Raw genomic sequence first — 22,778 nt, 5'->3', positions numbered from 1 at the left:
GTAGAAGTAGAAGCGGGTAGCCCTGAAATAAGCTATGGGTTTATATTGCGTTTCTTGCTATGAGCCCTCGGAACTTCCAACGTACACAACCTGAACGCACCAACAGCACTGTGGCCCACTGAAAACAGGAGAGCATCAGAAAATTCGTACCCGGAACTAGCATTTTCGTACGTCGTGACGTCACGACTTAACAACGACTTAACCAGAGTATAACGAAAATAAATGCAAAACATATCGTTATTAGCGGTTAGGTTAAATAATTTTTAAAATCTCCAACCAGACTAGTTCTTTCCAATATTGAGCACCCCAACCCCCCACTTCGATGTAATGTACACGATGCTGCTATACATTGACAACACAAAAGCACTCCAGAAATGACGCAGCTCACTGAACAGTCTGATTAATATTTTTATTGTTGAAAAAATAATGATTATCAGGTTTGTAGCTGTGGAGGGACTTCAACTGTTTCCTCTCCTTATTTACACTGATGATAATTTCTGTTCTGTTTCAGGCTCATTTATAAGATGTGTTAAATCCAGTATATCAAAATTCAAACACTCTCAAAATCCGGGTCCTCATTAAACCCCCATGTGTTGGACCTGGACTGCTCTGGTCACACTTTATCCTTAAACAGGTTTTGTTCTCATGATGACAGCACAACAACAGCATGCTACAGACATTCACACTGTTAACCTTTTACACCAGGTGAAGGGTATTCTACAGTCAGCCATACTGACTGCATTTACACCTGAAAGTTTCCATCAGGTGTCACATGAAGACACTTAAGTGGGTCAAAAGTCATCACCCACAACCAATCAGAACCAGAGATCATTTTTGTCTGAACTTACATAATGTTTTGCAGTAAAACAAAGGTGTGCAAGACGCCTTTTCTGTCCTTAATGCTGCATTCGTGTTCAAAGGGACAGACTCATCTCATGTTTGAACTGCTTGAGTGCAGATAGCTTAGTAAACATCTGATAAATGTAGTGTAAGATAGAATTCACTGTGTGAACTTAACTGAACCTTTCAGCTGGTTCTTCTCACAGGACGTGAATGCAGCATGCAACAGAATATCACATGGTTTCAGATGGAGCTGTGTCATAGCGACTGAAAGCAAATGATTCTGATTGGCTGAGAAGACACTAGCGTCCCATAGACACCCCGTTATTTTTTTTTTCTTCCTGGACCCCAGTAAGGAACCATACAGCTGATTTTTCATATTTTACCCAATGATTTTACACCATGTGCTTGATTTCATAATACTGCCATCTATTTTTCAAAGCATCCGAAACTTTCTTCACACAAGAAAGCACATCCAAGTGAGCTAACAGTGTCTGTCTCTAACTCATTTCAATTTACATGACTCAACTGATTTTAAGTTCTGAACGTGATAACTACATTTGAGTGAAAACTGATCTGATAATGACAAATGTATCTGATTACAGCAATTATGCTTTGAAATTAGCTGGCAGTAATGTACAGTGCACATAATCTGTGGTTAATGGTCTAAAACATGTCACAGCAGCTTTACGGTTCTTTCATGGAGAGAGACTGGTCAGAAGAAAATAACTTCACAGGAGAAAGAGTTTTGTTTCAGCCAGTGCCCAACAACCTGTTGAGGACCTGGAGTTACAGAACATAAACCACTTCCTGGCCTCGGACTCACCTCTCCTGGTCACGAGGAGAGCAACTGAAGTGTAAACACATGGGTAGAGCACACAGAGAACAACATAGATCCAGACCACACACACAGGTTCACTTTGACTGTTTCACCTAATCACTGTCAGTCTGACATTTCTCATCTTAATCATCACTGGTGAAAACACCAGTTTAATTTCTACTGACCACAGTTGGACTGATGCAATACACTCGCATTGTATTCTCATAAGTCTGGCCCATAATGGTGTCATGTTTATTTCCAGTATTAGTTAAAGGTGCATTCAGAGATTATACTGCAACATTCTGAGGCAGTAGAGGTGAGCAGTATTAGCCAGGTCCAAATCCAGACAACATCCACATTTTGCACAACTCTTGTTTTGCTTAGCTTCAGATATTAAATGTAACAGTGATCAGTTGTGTCACTGGTTGGGAACAGTTGATGTGTGTGTGTTGCTGCAGTGCCAACAGGCACAGGCAGGTTAATTACCACAAACTGCATATGGCTTCTATAACTACTCTAATTAGTCGTCTTCTACCGTCTAGGCAGCCAATGTTGTCTATGTGGTAGAAAAATGCTTGACTTGAAAGGTACTTAAGATCTGAGCCTGGAGTGTGCACTGGAATAATTATAGACCTTTGTGCTGGTTAATTATAATCAATCATGAATTCATTAATTTGCATAAATAAAATCCAGTAAATAAAAACCACATATGAAATAGTTTCCATGTCATCACTGTATTTAATAGATGCATGAGCAGTGTGCCACCAGGAAATAAAACGATGTGATGGAGCAGCAGAAGCTCTGATTGGTCAGATTTCAATCTGAGTTCTTCCTGCTGCTCAGTGGCTTTCACTGTGGCAAAAAATAAAAACTGTAAATGAGATGTTAGAGTGAATATGAGAGACAGCCAAAATAGATCATCAGAGCAAGAAAAAATATAAGCCCTATATAAAATTCACATTGCAATTATTACATCATCATTAAATTAAATTTGATTAATAGTTTATATTGCTCCATTCAAATGCAAATGTTATGAATTTGTTTGTGCTAGTTTTTTTTAAATCATTTTATTAACTGACACAGTTATAGTTGAGTATAACAGCACTATAACACTATAAAAGCCTATAATTACTCCAGTGGTTAACTCCTGGGCATTTTTAGTCTCTTTTATCTCTGCTATGTTCTTATATGTGTGTGTGATTCAGACTTTTTCATGTCAGTCTGCATTTAGAATCGACAGAGAAACAGTAAAGAAAGACATAATGTGGAATGAGAACCTGTGGCTGGAGAAACACATACAGTAATCTACAGCACTGTGGTCACTGTGGTTCAGGTGACGGGCTGTAAGGTAAAGAAGATATGATGAGAAATAAATGAGCACAAGTAAAAACCTTCCATTCCATCAGACAGGTGCTTGTAATCTTTTGAACATTCAGTGAATCTAGTCCATGTGCTGTTGAAACAAAAGTAACATTGGTTGATTTTTCCACTAATTGAAGGGACCTAAAGTCAAAAGTTCCATCACTGTGACTCAATTAAATCTTTTCAATCAACAATGCCCTGTATGCAAATGCATGATATGCTTCTTGTTAGTTAGCCATAATACAACAGGCTAGAAACACAGAGATTCACAAAGCTGCCAGAATGATCAATAACAACAACAATAATAATAATGATACAACATGGAGACATGAACAGAAAATAAGGCAGTGATTAAAAAATGTTTTTAAAAAATCAGCTCTTCTCTAGCTCCTGTAAATGTCCCTTAAAAGAGTCCTAAACTTTCACATTGATTATTCCAAACAGATGATTGAGTTTATTAAAAAGAAACAATGTTACAGAGAAGGTTATATGCTACTGTCTCCTTTTCTTCAGATTAAAATCACATCTAAATTCAGATCATTTCCTAAAGGTGAGTGTTTTCATATAGTTCGTTATATTCATATGTTACAAGCTGCAGAGGCCTGTGCATATTGTAGGTCAAAAATCAAAGTGGATTTGTGGCGAACTAGGGCAGTGAGATTTAGCATGAGATTTGAAAGCAGCTCTGTTGTAAGTGTGGAGAGCAGAGTCAGTAAACCTTTACACGCACCTTACGACTAGACAGTGGCAAAAAGGCAACTGCTCAGCATGTAAGGACGATGAAGCAAAAACGTCTTTAAAACACACAGCCGAGTCTCTGAAGCCGAGTTTGTCCAAATCGTTACAAGTCTGTTATATTTGTCCGAGTGTGTTAGATAGAGAGATTCATTGGCTGCCATCGCACTGCAAAGTAGCATCAGACTAATGCAGGAGTCAGACTGTAGATCAGACTGAGGTAAGGACGTACATCTACTCAACATCTCAGTGCTGTGCATCTGTAAAAACCCCCACTGAAAGCTTCAGCCTGTAACTCTCCATCTCCATTCCTATTGTGCTTTAAAAGGTGCATATTACTAAACATGGACTTTTTAAATTCCTCTGTTTGGTATGAAAAAGACCCTGAACTGACCAGAAATTACTACAAGCCAGACAGTGAACCTACCTGGGGTTCCTGGGAGTCTGGGGCCCACACTGCTAATCCTGCCCTGTCTCTATCTCAGTGTGACAGGCTTCCATATTTTACAGGCTATCCAGATGTTCCATGACATATCAAACTCACTGCACAGCTGGACACAATCTGAGCTTGAAGGTATCAGCTCCTGGAGAATAGGAGATAACTAAGTCATGACTGCAAGAAAACACAAGATGTTGTGTTATCTCTCCACATGACAAAAGAACTAGCAGCTAAGGCTGCGTTGGGCCTTGGAATTCCTCTGAGCCTCCAGATCAGCCTCAATGGAGATCGAATACAGTTTCACTAAACCAGCGTACACAGAAGATCCCCGGCATCAGCGTGTCTATCGATGTATCAATCAGCACCCACCATACATGACTTCAATAAAACAATTCAAAAATCAAAAGTTAAAAAGCAACATTAGCCAGTTCAGCTCCACCTGAAATTAGTGTAAAATAAGAAGTGTTGACTCCTGTGCTAACCCCTCCCTCCCCTCCCCTCCCCTCCCCTCCATTCAGTTGCTGTCTTTCTCTCTTTAGCAGTGAGTCAGTCAGTAGAATCTCATTAAAGCAGCATGTCTCAAATATCTTCTCACTACAGTCTTAAAATCCTACGGGAAGTTATGTCTTATCAGGTAACATGTTAACCAATCACAGCACATCATGTATCATAGACAGACGGATGACAAATTAAAGGAAAATTCTGTAACACCCCCCCCCCCCCTTAAATTTATCAAGCTTTTCCTTTAATTTGTCATCACACAAACATCCTAATATTCATCTCTACTGAAACTGGGAAGGACATTGCGGCTTTTCCGATTGCTGCCTCATCATAAATCAATTCATTACACGAACTCGAAATCACAAAGTAGCTCATGGTTAATGCTAGGCCAATGGCACTGGAAGTCCACAGAGAACAGCACAGCAAAGAGCACAGGCTTCAGAAAGAAGAGGTGATTTGGCAGCCAAACATGTACAACAACAATTAAGATAGCCGTGGTAAAAGACAACACAATGTGTGTAAGGTCATTGTATAAGGTTAAGAGGTCAAAACATGACTCAAGGTCAACATTGATGAGATAAGGTCAATCATGAGATAAGACTATATAAAACAATCATTTAGAGCTGAACAACCAGACAGCATGAGGATCATCTTGTAGGACAATAGTAGTAACATTAAACATTTTTTTCTTACAGTAAATTTACCTGAGTTAGATACCTGTAGACAGTGGTTTAAACAAAAACACAAATGACAACCCGACTTAAAGCTCAACATTCCTCAGACTCCAGTTTTACCAGATGCTCGCAAACTTGAACAATGAAGGAATGTTTGTTTGGAATCTGACAGTGTGCTGTAAGCCTAAAAGAATCACTGTGGATAACCTGGATATGGATCGAAACTAAATATCTGAGTGTTGCGGCAGGATGAAGTTTAACTGTGCTCTGTCTAACAGTTTCTGTAGTTTAGGTAGTTTTCTAGGCAGACTGCATTGTCCAGTAGTACACCTTATCTCAGCTCTGTCAGAATCCATTATTCAGCATTTAACTTTCAAGACCTGTGGATCAGCCTAAATCCTGATCCAAGTACTAACTGATGAAATCCTAACAGTGTCTGAGTGTCACATGTCAGCAGATGGAACTGAAAGTTCTGGAGTGAGTGGACCTTGAGTTAGGACTGTTTGATCAAAAATACATATGACATTTCCAAAGAATTCAGAATTAAGAAAGTGTTTAGAGATTTGGATGTTTACATTTGGCAATTTAGAGAAAACAGAAAATTACTATGGTGTAAACGGAATAGAAAAATTCCTTTCACCTGACTGTCTCACTGCCTGCGCCTTATTTCAGATGTCCTGATGTACAGTTTCAGACGGATGCAACTGAAAAGCATTCCTAACGTTGAGGTCAGCTGACGTGGAGTTTGTCCGAGCATCAGTAAATCATGCACCTGAAGATGTTGCGTTTAAGTACAGGATTGTAATGCCTTCATGGGTTGATTAGTGCGTGTAGTGCTGCTGATCGCAGGGAATCTACAGCTGCCAGCCACAGCCTCCGCTCTGCTCACAGACACACACACACACACACACATGCACAGACACAGAGTCGACCGACGGACCATCACAATCAGGTGAGATGATGATGATGATGATGATGATGATGATGATGATGATGGTTCACTTTTAATATTCACTTCTTTGATGCTTCCGTCTCTCCTCTGAAGGCATCTGTCTTTTGAGAGGTGGAGGAGGGCTGGTTCACTTTGAGCAGGTCAGGAGGTTCAGAGGGTGGGGTGGAGGGGGTGGGGGGGTGAGAGCTCTAGGCAGCGTCACAGAGGATCTGCTCCAGCACCGTCAGCAGGTGTTTGAGGCCGTAGATGTAGCCGTGATCGCGGCTCTCGCTGGGGAAAACGTGGGCAAAGTCGATCATCCTGACCTCCACCTCTGTGTCTGTGTCTCCTCCGCTCTCCTCCGTTGCATCTGGTCCTTTCAGCTCTTCCTCCTCCCTCCTCCTCCTCCTCCTCCTCCTGTCCAGGGCCTCTCTCTCTCCTTCCTCAGCCTTCCTTTCCAGTTGTGATTTGTTTCCGTTTCCATTCGGTGGTTGCTGTGACTCCCCCGTTCGTTTCCAGGCCAGGTTGTCTTCTTGACACAGCGCTGAGCTGTTGTCTCCAGAAACTGAGCTCGCCGTCGTCTCCAGGGCCTCGCCGCCTCCGCCGCTGCCATGAATGTGACCCTTGGCACAGTGGTGGTGGTCACGTTTCCTGTGGTTGGTGTAAATGGTGGCCAGGCTGTAGTCCCAGGGCACCACCACCTGAATGTTGTTGTTGTTGTACTCAGCCACCTCCTCCTTCTGCCCTGCCCCCTCCTGTCTCGCTTTCCCCTCTCCCCTCTGACAGCCGTCGCCCACCGGCGACAACTGTGGCAGTTTTTCACCGCGGTCGGGCTGATCGACGGGGAGCTGAGGAGGGAGGAAAGGGAGGATGAGGAGGAGGAGGAGGGGGGGAGACCCTCATAGACAAAGAGAAGAGAGCTGGCGTAGAAGGCGAGCTGGTGCTGAGACTCGAACCAGCGGAGGATTTGCTGCACCCTGTGGATGCTGGCTGACACTGCATCCTTTCTCAGACAGACGCCGTTATTGAAGAATTTAGCCAGGCCTGGAGGAGAGGAGAGGAGAAGAGAGGAGAGGAGAGGAGGAGAAGAGAGAACAGGAGAGAGGAGGAGAGGAGAGGAGAGGAGAGGAGAGAACAGGAGAGAGGAGAGGAGAGAGAGAACAGGAGAGGAGGAGAGGAGAGGAAACATGTTTTTAGTCTTGTTTTGACTGGGAGGGAAAATACGAGGATCCACCTGGCATGACTGTACAATATAACACTGGTCATAATGAATAATGGTCTGTGGGACAGTTTTGTAGTGTACCAGGTTAAAACTGATGCTTTCTTGTAAGCCACAGGAGATATTTACGATTTATTTATATTGCTGTATTTGTATTTGACAACCAACAACAGAGAAGCACTGCTTTTGTTTTTGACCCATTTCAATGTATTGTCATTAACTTGTTATTGAGGTATTCAATTCTTCTGATTGAATTTCCTCTAATGCACCTTGTCTGTTAACATACACACACACACACACACACACACACATACCATCTTTAATAGTATCCTTAACCAGTCCCCTTCCGTAGTGCTGGTCGTAGGAGTCAAAAGTGTCACTGCACACCTTATACACCTGAAATACAAGAGAATACATGATGTTAATAAATGAGTGTGTGTTGGGCCTTCCTCCTTAGTTGTGTACTGACAGCAAGTAACTCATACAGCATCATATCATTTCTACAACTTAAAGACAAGAGATATTAAATTCATACAGATGAAAAAGCCTCTTGCTGCGTACAGTCTTATTCTCTCTGTTCATCTGTCAAAGTCAGACCTCAGTGACGACAGATACAAGCTGACCACCAATAACCATGACTGAAGTCCTGGTTCTTTCTCCACCTAGTGGTCCACAGCTGCACTCACACTCATCTCCATCACATCACTCTTTAACCAGCTGTGACTGCAGGTCAAACCAGGAACGTTACAGTGACCTGCTGCGTGCTGAGCCATACATGGGAAGTCATTTTCAGATACAAATGGCTCACTTGATTGACATGATTTTAGATAAGAACAGGCAGCTTTGTTGATGTTATCATCACTAATTTTCACAATGAAGAATTATCTATATGGAACATTATGAAAGTCTGCACACCAGAGGACCAGACCAGAGGACCAGACCCAATCCTCAAACATCATCAATCATGCACCAACATCACCTGCAGCATAACCACATTTACTACTAATATCCATGTGATCAAGGCATGTGACTCTAAATCACATCTTTCCTTGACCTCGTGACATTTTCCATTGAGGTCAAGGGAATGTGGACTTTTTTTTTTGACTGTTCAACTGCAGTGCACTGTTCAGCTCAAGTCTCTTCACAGTTTTTTATCTTAACCAGGAAGACTCCTTCCTCAGCACTGCTCTTAATCACCTCTTTTTTTTTATTTTTTCCTCTCAGTTTTTCTTTGACTCTCTTCCTCCACTATCACCTCATCAGGAAGATCATTACCACTAATTTGTCTCCTCTCTATCTAAACAAGCACATAGCAGAGATTAGAATGGATTTTTTCCCAGCTCAGGGGATTCTACATTAAACATTAAGAATTCTCTCTGGTTTTCAAACATTTGATAAAACTGCAGCTTAGGTTAGTACTACACTATAAAATACTGACTGTCTTGAAAAATCTAATGGAGAGTTCTGACTTTTCAAAAACACAGAATACTATATGTCCGGATTACATATCACTGAAGTACTGCTCCAACACTGTCCTCAAATACAGCTCTGAGATACTTGGCCCTTGACTCAAGTATCCACTCTGAACTACTCCACTCTGTTTGTGGGACAGCTATAGTTAACTGTACTAGTTATTTAGTTAAAATAAGATTTTCATACAGACCATATGATCAGGTTTGTGAGAGGAGACAGGTGTTCAGGTGTAACTGTTGTGTTGACTAATGATGATGAGATGTATCCTTACAAAAAGAGCTTACTGCTGTCATATAATATACATATCATATGTCATATTCAATAAATATATATAGATTTATATATTATATAAATCTACCTGAAAGATCAACATGAGTCATTCTTTTGCTTTTTTTTGTCCTTTGAAAATAGAGACATGAATACATCATGTGTCAGAGGAATATATTGTATCTGACATTTTTTCTCCCTGTAATATCAACAGTGGAGAGAGAGAGGGGAAAGAGACATGCAGCAGTTGATCCGACCAGCCAGGAGTCGAACTGGAGCATTTACACCCATGTGGTATTCCTAACCCCTCAGCTGGTGGATGCGCCCCAGTTCTTACACTTTTCTTACACTTTGAATGCAACTTACAAGTATTTTACATTGTGGTATTACTCTTGTATTTACATGTATTTCTATGTATTTACTTTGTTCTGTTTTTCCACCAACTCCTGAGAGAAATATCTATCTAGTGCCAACTGCTTAATGCTCTATAATGGTCACCAGCAAATGTCTAACTGTGTCTGTCAGATATGTCCTGCTGAGCAGGCCTGCTGCTGCTGGCTGCTGCTGGTGCTGCTGGAAATGAGGCTGACTTCACTGAGACTTCACCAAAACAGTAAAGCTGTGGGCTGGAAAAGTGAAGGAATGGGCTGAAAGATGCTAAAAGGTTCCACAGAGTGCAGAGGAACTGCAGACCTGGTGTTAATTAACTGTGGGTTTGTCACTATGAACAAGCACCTTTCACATTCTAAATATTCATTTAATCCATTGTATATACAAAAATATTGATAGTGTAAGTTTTTCCTCTTACGCTCAGATGTTTAATGTGTTTTAATATGGCACAGTACATCTCACTTTTCCACCCAATGGTACAATAACACAGATCAAATATTAAGTTCACCTACTGTAACTGAACGTCCACAGATGATGTGAGCAAACATCAGAGCACTTAGCTTAAGTCCACAAGTGTACAGTCCTTCAGTGACTGGTTTACAGAGGGTGGGGACGTGCTGCCATAAAGCTGGTGTTCCATCACTGACTGTCATTTACACTCAGGATCTGGTTAGACAAACACTTTCAGGCTTTTCAGGTCAAACCATCAATCAACAGGCTCTTTGTTCCTCTACACAAAGACTGGGAATTCAAAATACATACATTACTCATTTCATTTCAAAACTCAGTTCATGACCTCCTCAAGCTCCTGAGTCGCATCCACCCGCTCTCATTTCTCTACCTAATATACTGAGGAGGCTGTTTGGTCAGAGGTCTGAACGTAAAAATGCAAAATATTTTAAAGCTGAGCAAACAATTAAACATGTATGTCAAAAGGATCCCAACTGTACTGAATAATGAGTTCACTTGGGTTTAATTTGAGCTTTACTTTCCTATGGAAATCAATGAAGCTTCAAACAGTTCACAACTAACTGACCTGTCTCCATACTTTCCCCTATAGTCACAGTTCATTTCAAACACAGAAGACAGTTAGGTTCTTTTGTTTTGGCTTCTTGCTGCATGCAGGAAAACCCAGACCAGGACACTTACTAATGATGCCACTGACTGCATGTTGTAATGGAAACTGATTAAACTGATAAGTTTTGCTATTTGACTCGCTTCCTTTCCAACAGATAAGAAGTTCAGTCTCGCTTTCCTGTCATCTGCCTGTCTCGCCCACAAAATAATTAGACACTGACATGATGTATTCTGTGCACGTGAATGCACGTGGTCCTACTTGTTCTTATATGGTGGGGACTTAAATAAAAAGTCTGAATGCACATGGGGACTCAATGTGCAACAATGAGGCAAATGACAAACATGGAGGTCTCCAGGGGTTCAGGCTGCTTTTTGAGGGTTAAGAATTGGTGTCAGAGCTCGGGTTACAGTTAGGTTAAGGTTAGAGATTTAGTGAGAGATAATTCATCTGTGTCTGCTACACAGATTTGTTTTATCAATTTACAGGACAGTAACATCCATTTGAGGGAACTAGCTAACCTGCGCCCATGTAGGAGATTCTGGAGGGACCACTATGACGTGCAAGGGGACACAGACTCTCAATCAGCTACTCAGCAAGTTTAGAGTTTTACTGAAGGAAACTTAACAGCAACTGAAAAAGGCAAAGTGGAAGCAACTGAAAAGAAAAAAAAGACCTTAAGACCTGATTGTAGCAGTTACTAAATACAGATCTAGATCCTTAAAACATCTTTTCAGAAGCCTACTGGATGCACATGGCTGCAGTGAGAGTGCTATCACTGACTTTTGTAGTTCATATAGTTTAAGGTTCTGACAAGGACAAGCTGAAGAAAGTGGCTGAAATGAGTTTCCTCTGTAAAGTGGCTGGGCTCACCCTTACAGATCATCTGAAGGAAACTAGGAGCAGAGCCACTGCTTCCTTGCGTTAACATGAGAAGAGTTGAGGTGGTTCAGGCATCTGATTAGGAAAGGATGCCTCCTTTGGTGTCCTCTATTAGAGGTTTTTCAGGTATGTCCAACTGAGTAGACCCAGAACACACTGGGGAGACCATATAATTCCTCTCTCCTGGGAACACCTGGGGGACTAGCGCGCTTAACCTTCTGTCACCTGTGACCCGACTCCAGATAGACAGCAGAAAATCTATCTACTTAAATGTTGATAACACATGTTACATCTGGTACACTGAAGTAACATCTGTAGCAACTAAAGCAGAGTACAGTAAACACGGGATCAGACATTGGGACATCTCTAAATCAACATGTGGTATTGATCAAACTCACCCTCATGCCGAGGACCAGGAAGCCAATCTCCTCCATCAGTGGGTATTTTCTGATCTGCTGTTCCCGTTTCTCCTGCGAGGCGAAAGGGTCGTAGCTCCGCTGGCCCAACTTCACATCCATGATGCACGGCTTGACGAAACGACGAGTCACGTCCTCCAGCTTCAGATACAGGTCTGAGTGTAGTGGAGCGCGCACACACACACACACACACACACACACACACAAGAGCAATGAATTAAAAATTACACTGAACAGTCAATATCACCCACAACATGAGTCTTACATGATGGAGGTTCTTACGAGGTTGCTCCTTGACTCCTGACTGAATGTCAGTACGTCGGGTATTTTTTTCATCATCAGATGTCTGACAAGAAATTTACAGAGAGATGTGGGAGAACTTCTGACTCAACAGTTTGCAGCAGAATCTTCCCTCTTTTGAATCATTCAGAGGAAGTAACATTAGTGCGTGGCGTATGGCTTTTAGAGTTCAAAGTTCACCAATCCCTTCTTTCCTTGAAGTAAAACTGTTTTGTATTGGAGATAATAAGGAAAATAAGAAATGCTAAACTAGGATTGAGGTCATTAGGAAACAGGGTCTCCATTACAGAGTGAGTCCATCAGAGAGCGCTGACACAGGTGATTTTAACACTGTAAAATGTCCCCACTCTGTATGCTTCTATCTATCAGATCATTTGTTTGCCTTATCATCAAACCTGCATGGATTTTGGACTTGTCAATAACCCACTGGCCACAACAATCAACATCTCTTCCTGGTCTAACAAGAGAGACAAACTAGCTTCACACAGTCTCTTACCGCTGGGGCTGTCAGGAGACGACCACGTGCCATAGTACTTGGGAAGGTGGCTCTGGAGCTCCAGGAGACATGGATCACAGCAGTCCTCTGCAAACACCTCGGAGACACACACATACACCATCATTATACCACACTGTGCATGCGGGCAGATTATTTTCATTATGCTTTAATCTAAATGTTACTTTTTTCCTTTCTGAGGCTTTTAATGTATAATTTATTAGCATCAAAATGGTAAAGGTTCAGCACAACATTCAGTATTATAACAGCCCATATGGTTAAATGTGTTCTGTTAATCTAAGCAGAATACAGCAAAAAATAAATAAGTCAAATATCTTAGAATATATTGTTTACTGATATTTTAGGACAGCTCAGTGATGTTTTTTTCTTCCAACTGTAGCTTAACTTCTAGCCCTGTACAGTGTGCCGGGTCTGGGTGTGTCACTTTGGTTGGTTTATGGTCAAGAGACGGGCGGACACGATGCCATGACTCACTCCTGTTTGTATGAGAGCTGCTGAGACTGACAGCACTGCTCAACGCTGATTATTAGGAATTTACATTTCTCCTTTCTCCTGTCCATTTAATACAAATGTATTGATACGTGTCATCTCTCCTACATCACTGTGCTGCCTACATGTTTCACAGTCACTGTGGTGGCCACATCAGGCGTCCTGTCACGGGTCTGTGGTAAAGTTTAATCTTACAGTTTTGTGCCATTCCATGAGACACTGTGTCTGATCAGTTACCTGTCTGTTTTTCAATGCAATGACTTTATTGCACTTTTGTTGAGTTTGCACTTTGGGGAACGTATTTCTAACATAGTCGATCCAGCCTGTTTGTTTTTAATCATACATAAGATCAAATACCCTATACTTTACCTTAAACATAATACAGTTACTGTAAGATTGTACCGTTTGAATCACTGAATATTTCAGTGATATTGTTGTACTCTATATGTGTTTTTATTTTATGTCTGCATGTCCTGGATCATTCATACTTGTTCATACAAGGTTCTAATCATAGTAGTATTAGTATATATTAGTATCAGTAAAGTAATAATCGGTCTATGATCAGGGATTGGAATCAAGAACTGGCTCCAGTTGAGAACCTGTTCCAACTTGTCTGAACCATTGGAACTGTATGCCTGTAAGCTTATGAAGTCTATTTATCAATGCAGGCATATTTTTCTGACAATTGCTCATTGCAAAAAACAATGACGTAAAACTACATCATCTACAATTCTGGAAACTTGAGTCACGGTGGTGAAAAAAAGATGGTCCAAAGCTTGGCTTCATTTCACAGAGAAAGAAAACAGTGCTAGTCATCCATCCATTACATCTACTACTTATACTTAATGGTTGTTGGGGGGGGGGGGCTATCCCAGCTGACATTGGGCAAGAGGCAGGGCACACCCTGGACAGGTCACAACTCTTATCACAGGGCTAACATATAGAGACAAACAACCATTCACACTCACATTCACACCTACAGGTAATTTAGAGTCACTGGTTAACCTGTGTGTCTTTGGACTGTGGGAGGAAGCTGGAGAACCTGGAGAGAACCCACACAGGAACAGGGAGAACATGTGAACTTCACATAGAAAAGCCCTGGGTTTGAACCCGAACCGTCTTGCTGTGAGGCGACTGAGCTAACCACTGCACCAACGTGCATTAGAGATAAGTTCCTTCCATTGCTTGTAAATACAGCTCAGAAAAAGATTGTCAGACATCTGCACTGTGGACCAAGTTAACCAAGAAAACCTGAGTGCTTTAATCTACAATGGCTAAAGTAAAACAGCATGTCACTCACAAGACAACAGATCCAACAGTCAAATACTGAACATTCCTAAATCTCTGATTATTGTGGATCATTCTTTTTTTTTTTTTTTAGATTATTTGCTTTTTATGTCTTTATATTGCTATGGGCTTTCAGTCTATTAAAAGGACACCACTGTGATTATAATGAATTGATTTTATGCTGTGGTGACACTTAAACCAGCTTATGTCTGCACAAAAGAAACTGATTAAGTGCAGAATGTTTGTTCTGCAAACTGTATTATGATCTTATTTTGACTGGATTTTCAGTTAAGCTGAGGATTTCTTTTTTTAGACCAGATTTTAAACATTCATTCACTCATTCATTATCTATACCACTTATCTGTTAAGGGTTTCGGGGGGCATTGGGCAGGGGTGGGGTACACCCTGGACAGATCGCCAGTCCGTCGTAGGGCCAGATTTTAAACAGTTTATTCAAAATGTACAATGAATCCAAAAAATGTATAAGCAGTTGTTTTTATATTTCTAAAAGTGGAAACAGTGAGCGTCAGTATATTTCACAGATGTTCAGACTGTTGTGTCCCTCCTCTGTTTGTGTTTGAGAGTCTAAAGGTTATGAATGCATAGGTATTACCATGCTGTAAAACTGCATCTCTCGTGGACCTCTTGGTGGAGGCTGAAGCTGCTTCAGGACTGTTCCATCTGGATGCTGTAAAATACCTGCAACAAACACAGAGATGGCAGTGAATATCAGATCAAAGCTGACAGGAGGACCCGGTATAATAATATAAATAATGACTTTCAGACACTTACAGTTTAATGTTCATCAACAGCTAATTGAGACGTAAATCATTGCAAAGGGAAAAACACGGTCCATTTAACAATAAAGAGTTCACTGTGTTCACCTCCTTCAGGACTCAGGTTAATGTTAAACACTGACTGACAAACTTTGACATTTACCACACACACACTGAGCTTACACAGCAGCAATAAAACACAAGTAAAGACAGATAAAGAGGAAGGGAGGATAAAACTAGCATTATGAGGAGGTGAATATGAAAACACACAAAGTAAACCGGCCTTTGCTGGGTGTTCAAATGGAACGGACTGAGTTGGTTCTTTTAGACTCTGGTGAGATGACCTAATGAAATCCAGGAGGGCCAAGTCGAGTAATAGATCCAGGAGTGTGAGGACTTATCAGACACCAAAATACTGCACAGTGCTTTACAATACTGAGACAGAATTTTCCTACTCTGGAAAGTTATCACTGTGTTGCCAGATGACGTTGCATTGCAGCATAAATTGAGCCAGGTTCAACTTTTTTTGTGAGATAACTTTCTGTTATTTGCTCGTTCACTGTGCTTCAATGACCACACTCTATCACAGTGTAATGAATGAGGAGTTGCTACTGTTTGTCAATATGTTGTTTGAATTTTAAATTACAGTTTATTAGTCATCTGACTGACAATTTATCAGTAGGTTGTGATAATTAATTGATTGGTTAAGTCTTTTTTTTCCCAAAGATTTGATGATTCCAGCTTCTTGAAGATGAAAATGTGCCAATTCTCTTGTTTTACATTATTCTTTAGGATCTTTGGGGTTTGGGCTGTTGTTCAAGTAGGACTTTTGAGTATGTCACCTCGTTGCACTTGAGATGACCTGTGAATTTGGCTCAGTTTGCTAGCCTTCTTTCAGTGTAGAGAGAAAGAAGACGAGACTCCCGTTACGTCATCACATGCTGACCATGGCTGATTACAGATGGACTGGATGAATCTGCCATTGAGAGGATTAGTCTGCTCTTTGGCTCCCTAGAATCCTCTAAGAACACAAAGATGTATACACACACACACACACACACACACACACACACACACACACACACACACACACGTGGAAATACAAAACAATATGCAAAACCTCCAGACACAGTGGGCGCAGTGATGTGAGCCAGTGGGTGGACATCTGTCCTGTGTCTGTAAGGTCATCAGTCTCAATCCTGAGATGAAACATTCCCTCAATCTGCACTGATTCTAACATCAAACCTGCTTTGTGTGTAACCGTGTGAACATTATTACAGAAGCTCATAAGCACTCCACTATCCATCATCAGGCCAGTCACCATTTTAATTACAAATTAATGTTACAACACGTCCGCACAGAATGTGCAGTGAAAGCAGCACATTAGCACTCTAACAGACAGTCTCTGGACTTGCCGTGTGTAAAATGGAAGACTTGAATGACTTGATTTGAATCATAAAAGTAGACACCCAGTTGTGGTTACATGCATAAAGCACCAGTGAAATACAATCTGTTCTAAGGCCTGTGTAGACAGCTGGATTGATTAAAAGAGATGTGCATCTGTTCTGTCCAATGTGTGTGAGACAGACAACTGAACGCAGCTGCAACAGCTCCTCCGCAGACAGCCACTATTCTAGCTCCATTTCATTTCCACTGTGGTTCATGTTCAGGTACATTGGTAAAATAACTATTTAAACATGTTGATTATTATCATTTATACATTCACATATAAGCAGCATATTATTCTTCTGGCCTAGTTGAGGCGGTGTGATTAACTTTTTTTTTTTTTATCCGATTGTCTAAAGCTCAGATTGAACTGAGCAGCAATATTCAAGAGTATTAATTTTTATATGAACACATAATATAAAAATTTGATTTCATTAACAATAATGTTTATTAAAGATTAGGTATCTAAATATATGGTGAGTGGGACATTTTACAGTTTGAAAATGAACAAGTCAGCACCCACTTCTTCAGTTTTGTCTGGTCTTGAAATAATATATATTGTTAACTGTATTAGTCACCACATTCTCAAGGGTGGGATGGACATGATGTCACAGTGACCTTGACCTTTAACCCCCAAAATCTAGACTTCTTGAGTCCAAGTGAATGTTTTCTATCATTTCAAATGTATTTTATTTATTTATTTCTTTTTTAGAAATTTATTCAAGGTGAGATATTGCATTCAGGAGAATTGGATGGACAAATGGACAACTTCTGTCACCAGCCCTCCTTTCAAGGTTCTGGATATTCATATTGAAAAATTGTAGCTTTCTGGTTGAGGGTTCCTACCCCGTCTTTAACATGAAGAACAAACACAGAGCAGCTGACAGGTGAGGTCTGCTCATTAACATAGCCGGACTTTCACCTTTGCTCTTCTGTCTTAGCATCAGACATTGTAACTACATTATGATGTAACTGTGCACGCACATGCACACATGCACACAACTGAGCTCTTAAAAAAAAATCAGATTTGCATATAAAATTTCAAGTTTCTTGAAAGTGTTGAGTGGGTTTCATAACCCTTTCCTCTTTTTTTTTTTTTTTATAAAATCTTTTTTTAGCTGACAGGGGTTGCCCCAGATAAATAAGCATTCTTCTCTTTTATGTGAGAAGAAGTATCACTGTTTCATCTCATGTCATGTTAAGTACTCCAGTCATAGTTCTGATGGTGCTGCCTGTGACTGACCTGTCATTATGTGAACATAGTCAGAGATGGATCCAAACACCTGAAGTTAACTGAATGAGTTGATAACTACTTGTCTGATGGACAGTCACACTGTTGCTGCAGTCTGCAATAAGCCAATATTGGCCTGGCTGACATGTCTGTTTATTCCAAAACAAGCAGGTGGTCAGTGAGAAACTTCCACACTCAGCCATCTTTCATGGCAGATAACTGCCCACCCACCAGCTCAAACAGAGACCTGTAGTAGGAGGAGGAGAGCGCAGGCCCTGGGAAACAGTTCAGTCTGTGAGATTACAAGCTGAACAGGATTCCAGAGCTTGGTGTTGAATCTCAACACTGAGTCAACACCTGTCTGTTATGAGGCCTGTGTTAATGATTATTCACTACCAAGCCCAAAGAGGGACTAAGATAAGATCATTCCATGTTACTGTCACTTATCACTTCATCGCTGCTTCACACTGAATGCTACTTCCATTTGGGAGTGGACACTGTCAGACTGAGACACACTCAAATCATTTTCACACAAATATTCTGCAGATTCATTAAAAACATGGATATCCTCCCCACAGCACACATTTAGATTCCATTATTCAGACTCCATTATTAATAGCTTGTGAAATTGATGTCTTAATTCATTAAACATGAAGCTTTAGCACAATAGAACGAGTGAAAAATGCCCATCTAAGAGCTCAGGGTGTTGTCTTTGGAGAAACTTTAACCAGAGAATTTTAGGTAATTTGACATAATAAATGAATTGTTGTTTCTGTTGACTGACCAGCGTCAATAAGAAGAACCGAGAGTGGTGGAACAAACAATTCTAGGAACAGTATTAGACAATTTGGATCCAGGTCAAGTGACTCTTCTAATGATGCTTCCAGCTAGTTCCACACAGTTACAAGAGAAAATCATATTATTTTTGACAGATATTGTGATTTTTGTTTTTCATTTTCACTGAAAAAATGTACAAGTGAGAATGATGTGATTTTTGCTGATATCTGTACCAAACAAGCATCTTCCCTTACATCTGGAGAATATGATTTGCAGGCCGGGGCATCATTGCTAACACCACAATGCTTCACTTATAACGGTATGTTGTATATTTTGATTTAAACAATATTTTTGATAAATTGCTCAGCCTTTGGGCAAGCCCACTTTACTTATTGGACTCTTGATTGAGCTACAGTACATAATGATGCATAACGTAATGACAGGAATCAATAAAAGAATGTCCCGCTCCCTCCTTTCATTATAACACATCTTCAATCATTCTGCTCTCTCTCTAATGTCACAAACTATACCTCAGGTCTCTTTCACATATGTAATTGAGTTCACGTAGTTGAAAACCAAGAGGAAAAAATCAGGGTTGCAACTTCTCATTATTTTCATTCTGGTGCCAGTTACTTTCTCAATTAATCATAAAGAATCTCTTAAAGGATCTTTCAACGCCCAAAATGGTATCCTCAAATTGTTTGTTTTGTCTAAGAAAAGCATCCAAAGAAAAGCAGCAGGCCCTCACAGCTGAGGACCTGAAATTAGGAAATGTTTTGCATTTTTCTTGAGAAATGACTTACTAAGTAATCAGAAAATAGTGGCAGATTTAGTTTCTAACTGCTACCTAACTGAATAATTACATTTTATATACATATACACTGCAATAGCTGATTATGAACATCATCAGTGGAGTCTGAAACTGGAGCTCATATATCATAAATAATTATATACATGTAGAAACAGCACTGAAAAGGTATTATAGTGTCATTTACTGGAAGACAGTCACTATGGTCACTGTGTGACCTGGTAAAAGACAGTAGATGGTAAAATGAAGTACAACACTAAGTCACCTCTGTCTTGACTGATTTTCACTTTCCTTCTGTGTTAAAACCACCACATCATCTCACGTGTTGCTAATTCAGACCACTTGACACCACTTCCTTAACACTTCATAATAGGTGGTTGAATACATGCTACACACCACAAATGAGCACTTTCAATGGTGGTCTCAGACTGGTTGTTTGGTCCACACTACAGTTCAAAACACACATACACACACATTTGTTTGAACCAATCATACAGCCAAAGACTGGAGCACGTTAATGGGCACTGCCATCACATTCAGTAATAATTAGTAATAAGCTTCTAATAACCAAATGATGTTATATAGTGTGTTGATTCCTTTAGTGCACCATGATGGAGACAGACCTGTTCTGACTTCCTCTGTTTGCAGAATCCCAGGTCAATATATTGAACCTAATATCATGGCAACTACCAAAACTCTTCTTTTTAATTCATGTAACTTTTTTGGTGAGGTCTGTAAAAACATGATGAACCACATGCAGAGAAAGTAAACTTTTTTCCCATTTGATCACACCAGAGAAAGTGAACGCTACTGCCTCAGGTAAAACACAAAAATTTCTACCAAACAAGTTGGATGGACAGGTTCATCTTGTCTCTCTCTTGAAGCTCTTGAAAATATCCAGTACATAAAGACGTTGTCTTACAGGAAGATGCAGTTCATCAAGGTAACTGCACTACACAGGAATGACTCATCCATCAGAGACCGTACTGTAACGCCAGCTGCTGACAGTATCATGCACAATCAGTTCAGCCTAATGATGCACAGTGGGGAATCTGACATGGTCAGGTGTGCTGGGTGAATGACTGTGACAGCAAAGACCAGAGAGAGAGAGAGAGAGAGATCACAGAGCTGGGGTTCTCTGTGGTCACAAATCCACAAGTTAGAGCCACAGTTGTGATCTGATTACATGTGTCAGGATGTAGTTGGTGTAGATTAGCTGTGATGTTGTTACTGTTCAGAATGAGAAAGATATTCTATTTCATTTGCACAGATGTAGGAATCCTATCTCATGTGCATACTGCTCCCTCGTGTATGAAAAAAAAAACTTCTGTTAAAAATCTTTTTACTGTTCTTGCTGAAAGCAAACATATCAGAGCAAGAGCTAAGACTTTTCTGAACTGTTACTTTGTCATCCACACTTTCAGGTCTACTAAAAATCTAATTTCATCTTTGACTTCTAGGTTAACTGATCTTCACACAACCTTCTTCCAATATTATCCTATAGATGGAAGACAGACACAAACTGTGTGAGCGAAGTTGCGTGTTTATACTGGTGAAAATATGTATGGTGGTTTATTTATAGTTCAAATTTTCCAATGAACTCAAACAATTCATATGATGTCCTCAGTCACATGTAGGCGTGATGAGCAAGAGCAGTTACACTTTCCAAGACTTAATAACATTCTGAGTAGAGGAGAAGTTCTGTTTGCAGGGGAAAAAAAAGAAAGAAAGAAAAGATCTCTTGTCCAGTTGACTTACCCACTTTATCCACTCCATACTTATGACCCGCCACCTGATGTGACAGCGGGACGCAGCCGTTCAGAATGGCCTGGCCTTGTGGCCCCAGAGGACGCTGGCCGCTCTTCTCTTTCGCGAGAGGGGCACCGGGGAGCCGCGGGGTCAGGTTGACCCCAACAGCGGCTGAGCCGGGGGTCAGTTCCAGTCTACCGAGAGCTAGAGAGGACTCCATCATCACTTGGTGCTGAGTTGTTGACATTTGTTTTTTAAAAAACTAATATTAGATAGATTTTTTAAAAAGAGGAAAGACGACAAAGCCTTTTGTCCAAAACTAAAAAAAAACTAAATGAATAATGAAAAAATTGACGTGACTGTGTCGATTCACATGCTGTTATTACATAAGCAAAGAATACAGCCCCGCACACAAATTCAACAAACTGTTTGGGCGTGAGGTTGAGAAGCCTTCATGGAAATGGTCCAGTCCAGACGAAACCAGCACAGAAGCCTCGGTCGTGGTCGCCGTTTTCAACCACCGACAACAACCACGTTGACGACCGGCGGCACTGTCGTTACCTCCGCTGTGCCCGGTGGTGAAGCAGGGCTCCCGAAGCAGCGCCGATTCAATGATTTTCATATCTTGAACAGCAGCATAAATACATCCTGGCCACATCCCCCTTCCTACCAGGCTGAGAACCGCAGAACCAAGAACAATATCCGTTAACAGCTTCCAAAATAAAACGCTTGGAGATGTATTAACAGTGCAGTGTCTCAGAGTAATAATAAACACGCAATACTCTGAGACTAAGCGGAGTGTTGCAGTATAGTCGTCGTCCTGTTCGCTCGTTTTATCGCCCAGTCCAATTCCAAACAATATAATTAAAAGTCACGACTGATATTTTTGGCGCCTTTATTATGAAGGCAGAATCCCCCAACTTCCGGTCTTATCTCGATCAAATATAGCTAACCTGACACAGCTTCACTTCCTCACTCGAGAAGTAAATACTGTTGTCTCACAGTAATTCCGATGTTACGACGAAGTAGTGATATCCAGTTCCAGTCAGCTAAGACAGAAGCAGGCAGGGCGGGCGGAGACAATAAAATTCCAAAACTGCATAAAGAGGCCACTCAGTCCGGCTTTTAATTGATGACTTATCGATACTGTCCATCGATACTGCTAAACGAGCCCTTCCTCTCGTCACAGTTCAACAGACCACAGGGACATCCGTCATCACACTCGCCATGTAACCGCCTTCGAGACGAAGGCCTATCCGTTGAAGATGAGCACGAAAACGATGCACTGTCGTCCTTAAATCCATGATATCAAAAGAGGTCGGTTGAATCCTCCTTAGCCACACATATTCAGGTCAGTGTAGGCGGCTACCTCACTAC

The 22,778-nt window shown here is 40.9% G+C and overlaps 1 protein-coding gene across 1 annotated transcript; it reads right to left on the bottom strand.

The window, feature by feature from the left end:
• Positions 1-395: 395 nt before the first annotated feature.
• On the bottom strand, positions 396-22,756 carry ipmkb (inositol polyphosphate multikinase b). Its single transcript, XM_018666566.2, is given in 7 exon segments — positions 396-7,104; positions 7,107-7,346; positions 7,836-7,917; positions 12,007-12,179; positions 12,821-12,917; positions 15,228-15,313; positions 21,411-22,756. Coding segments are annotated over 7 exon segments (1,509 nt in total). The 5' UTR covers positions 21,649-22,756; the 3' UTR covers positions 396-6,511.
• Positions 22,757-22,778: the final 22 nt, after the last annotated feature.

Source organism: Lates calcarifer, unplaced genomic scaffold (assembly GCF_001640805.2).
Source record: "Lates calcarifer isolate ASB-BC8 unplaced genomic scaffold, TLL_Latcal_v3 _unitig_5786_quiver_433, whole genome shotgun sequence".
Lineage (NCBI taxonomy): Eukaryota > Metazoa > Chordata > Actinopteri > Centropomidae > Lates > Lates calcarifer.
The sequence above is the reverse complement of the archived record's forward strand: the minus strand, read 5'-3'. Positions and strand labels throughout refer to the sequence as shown.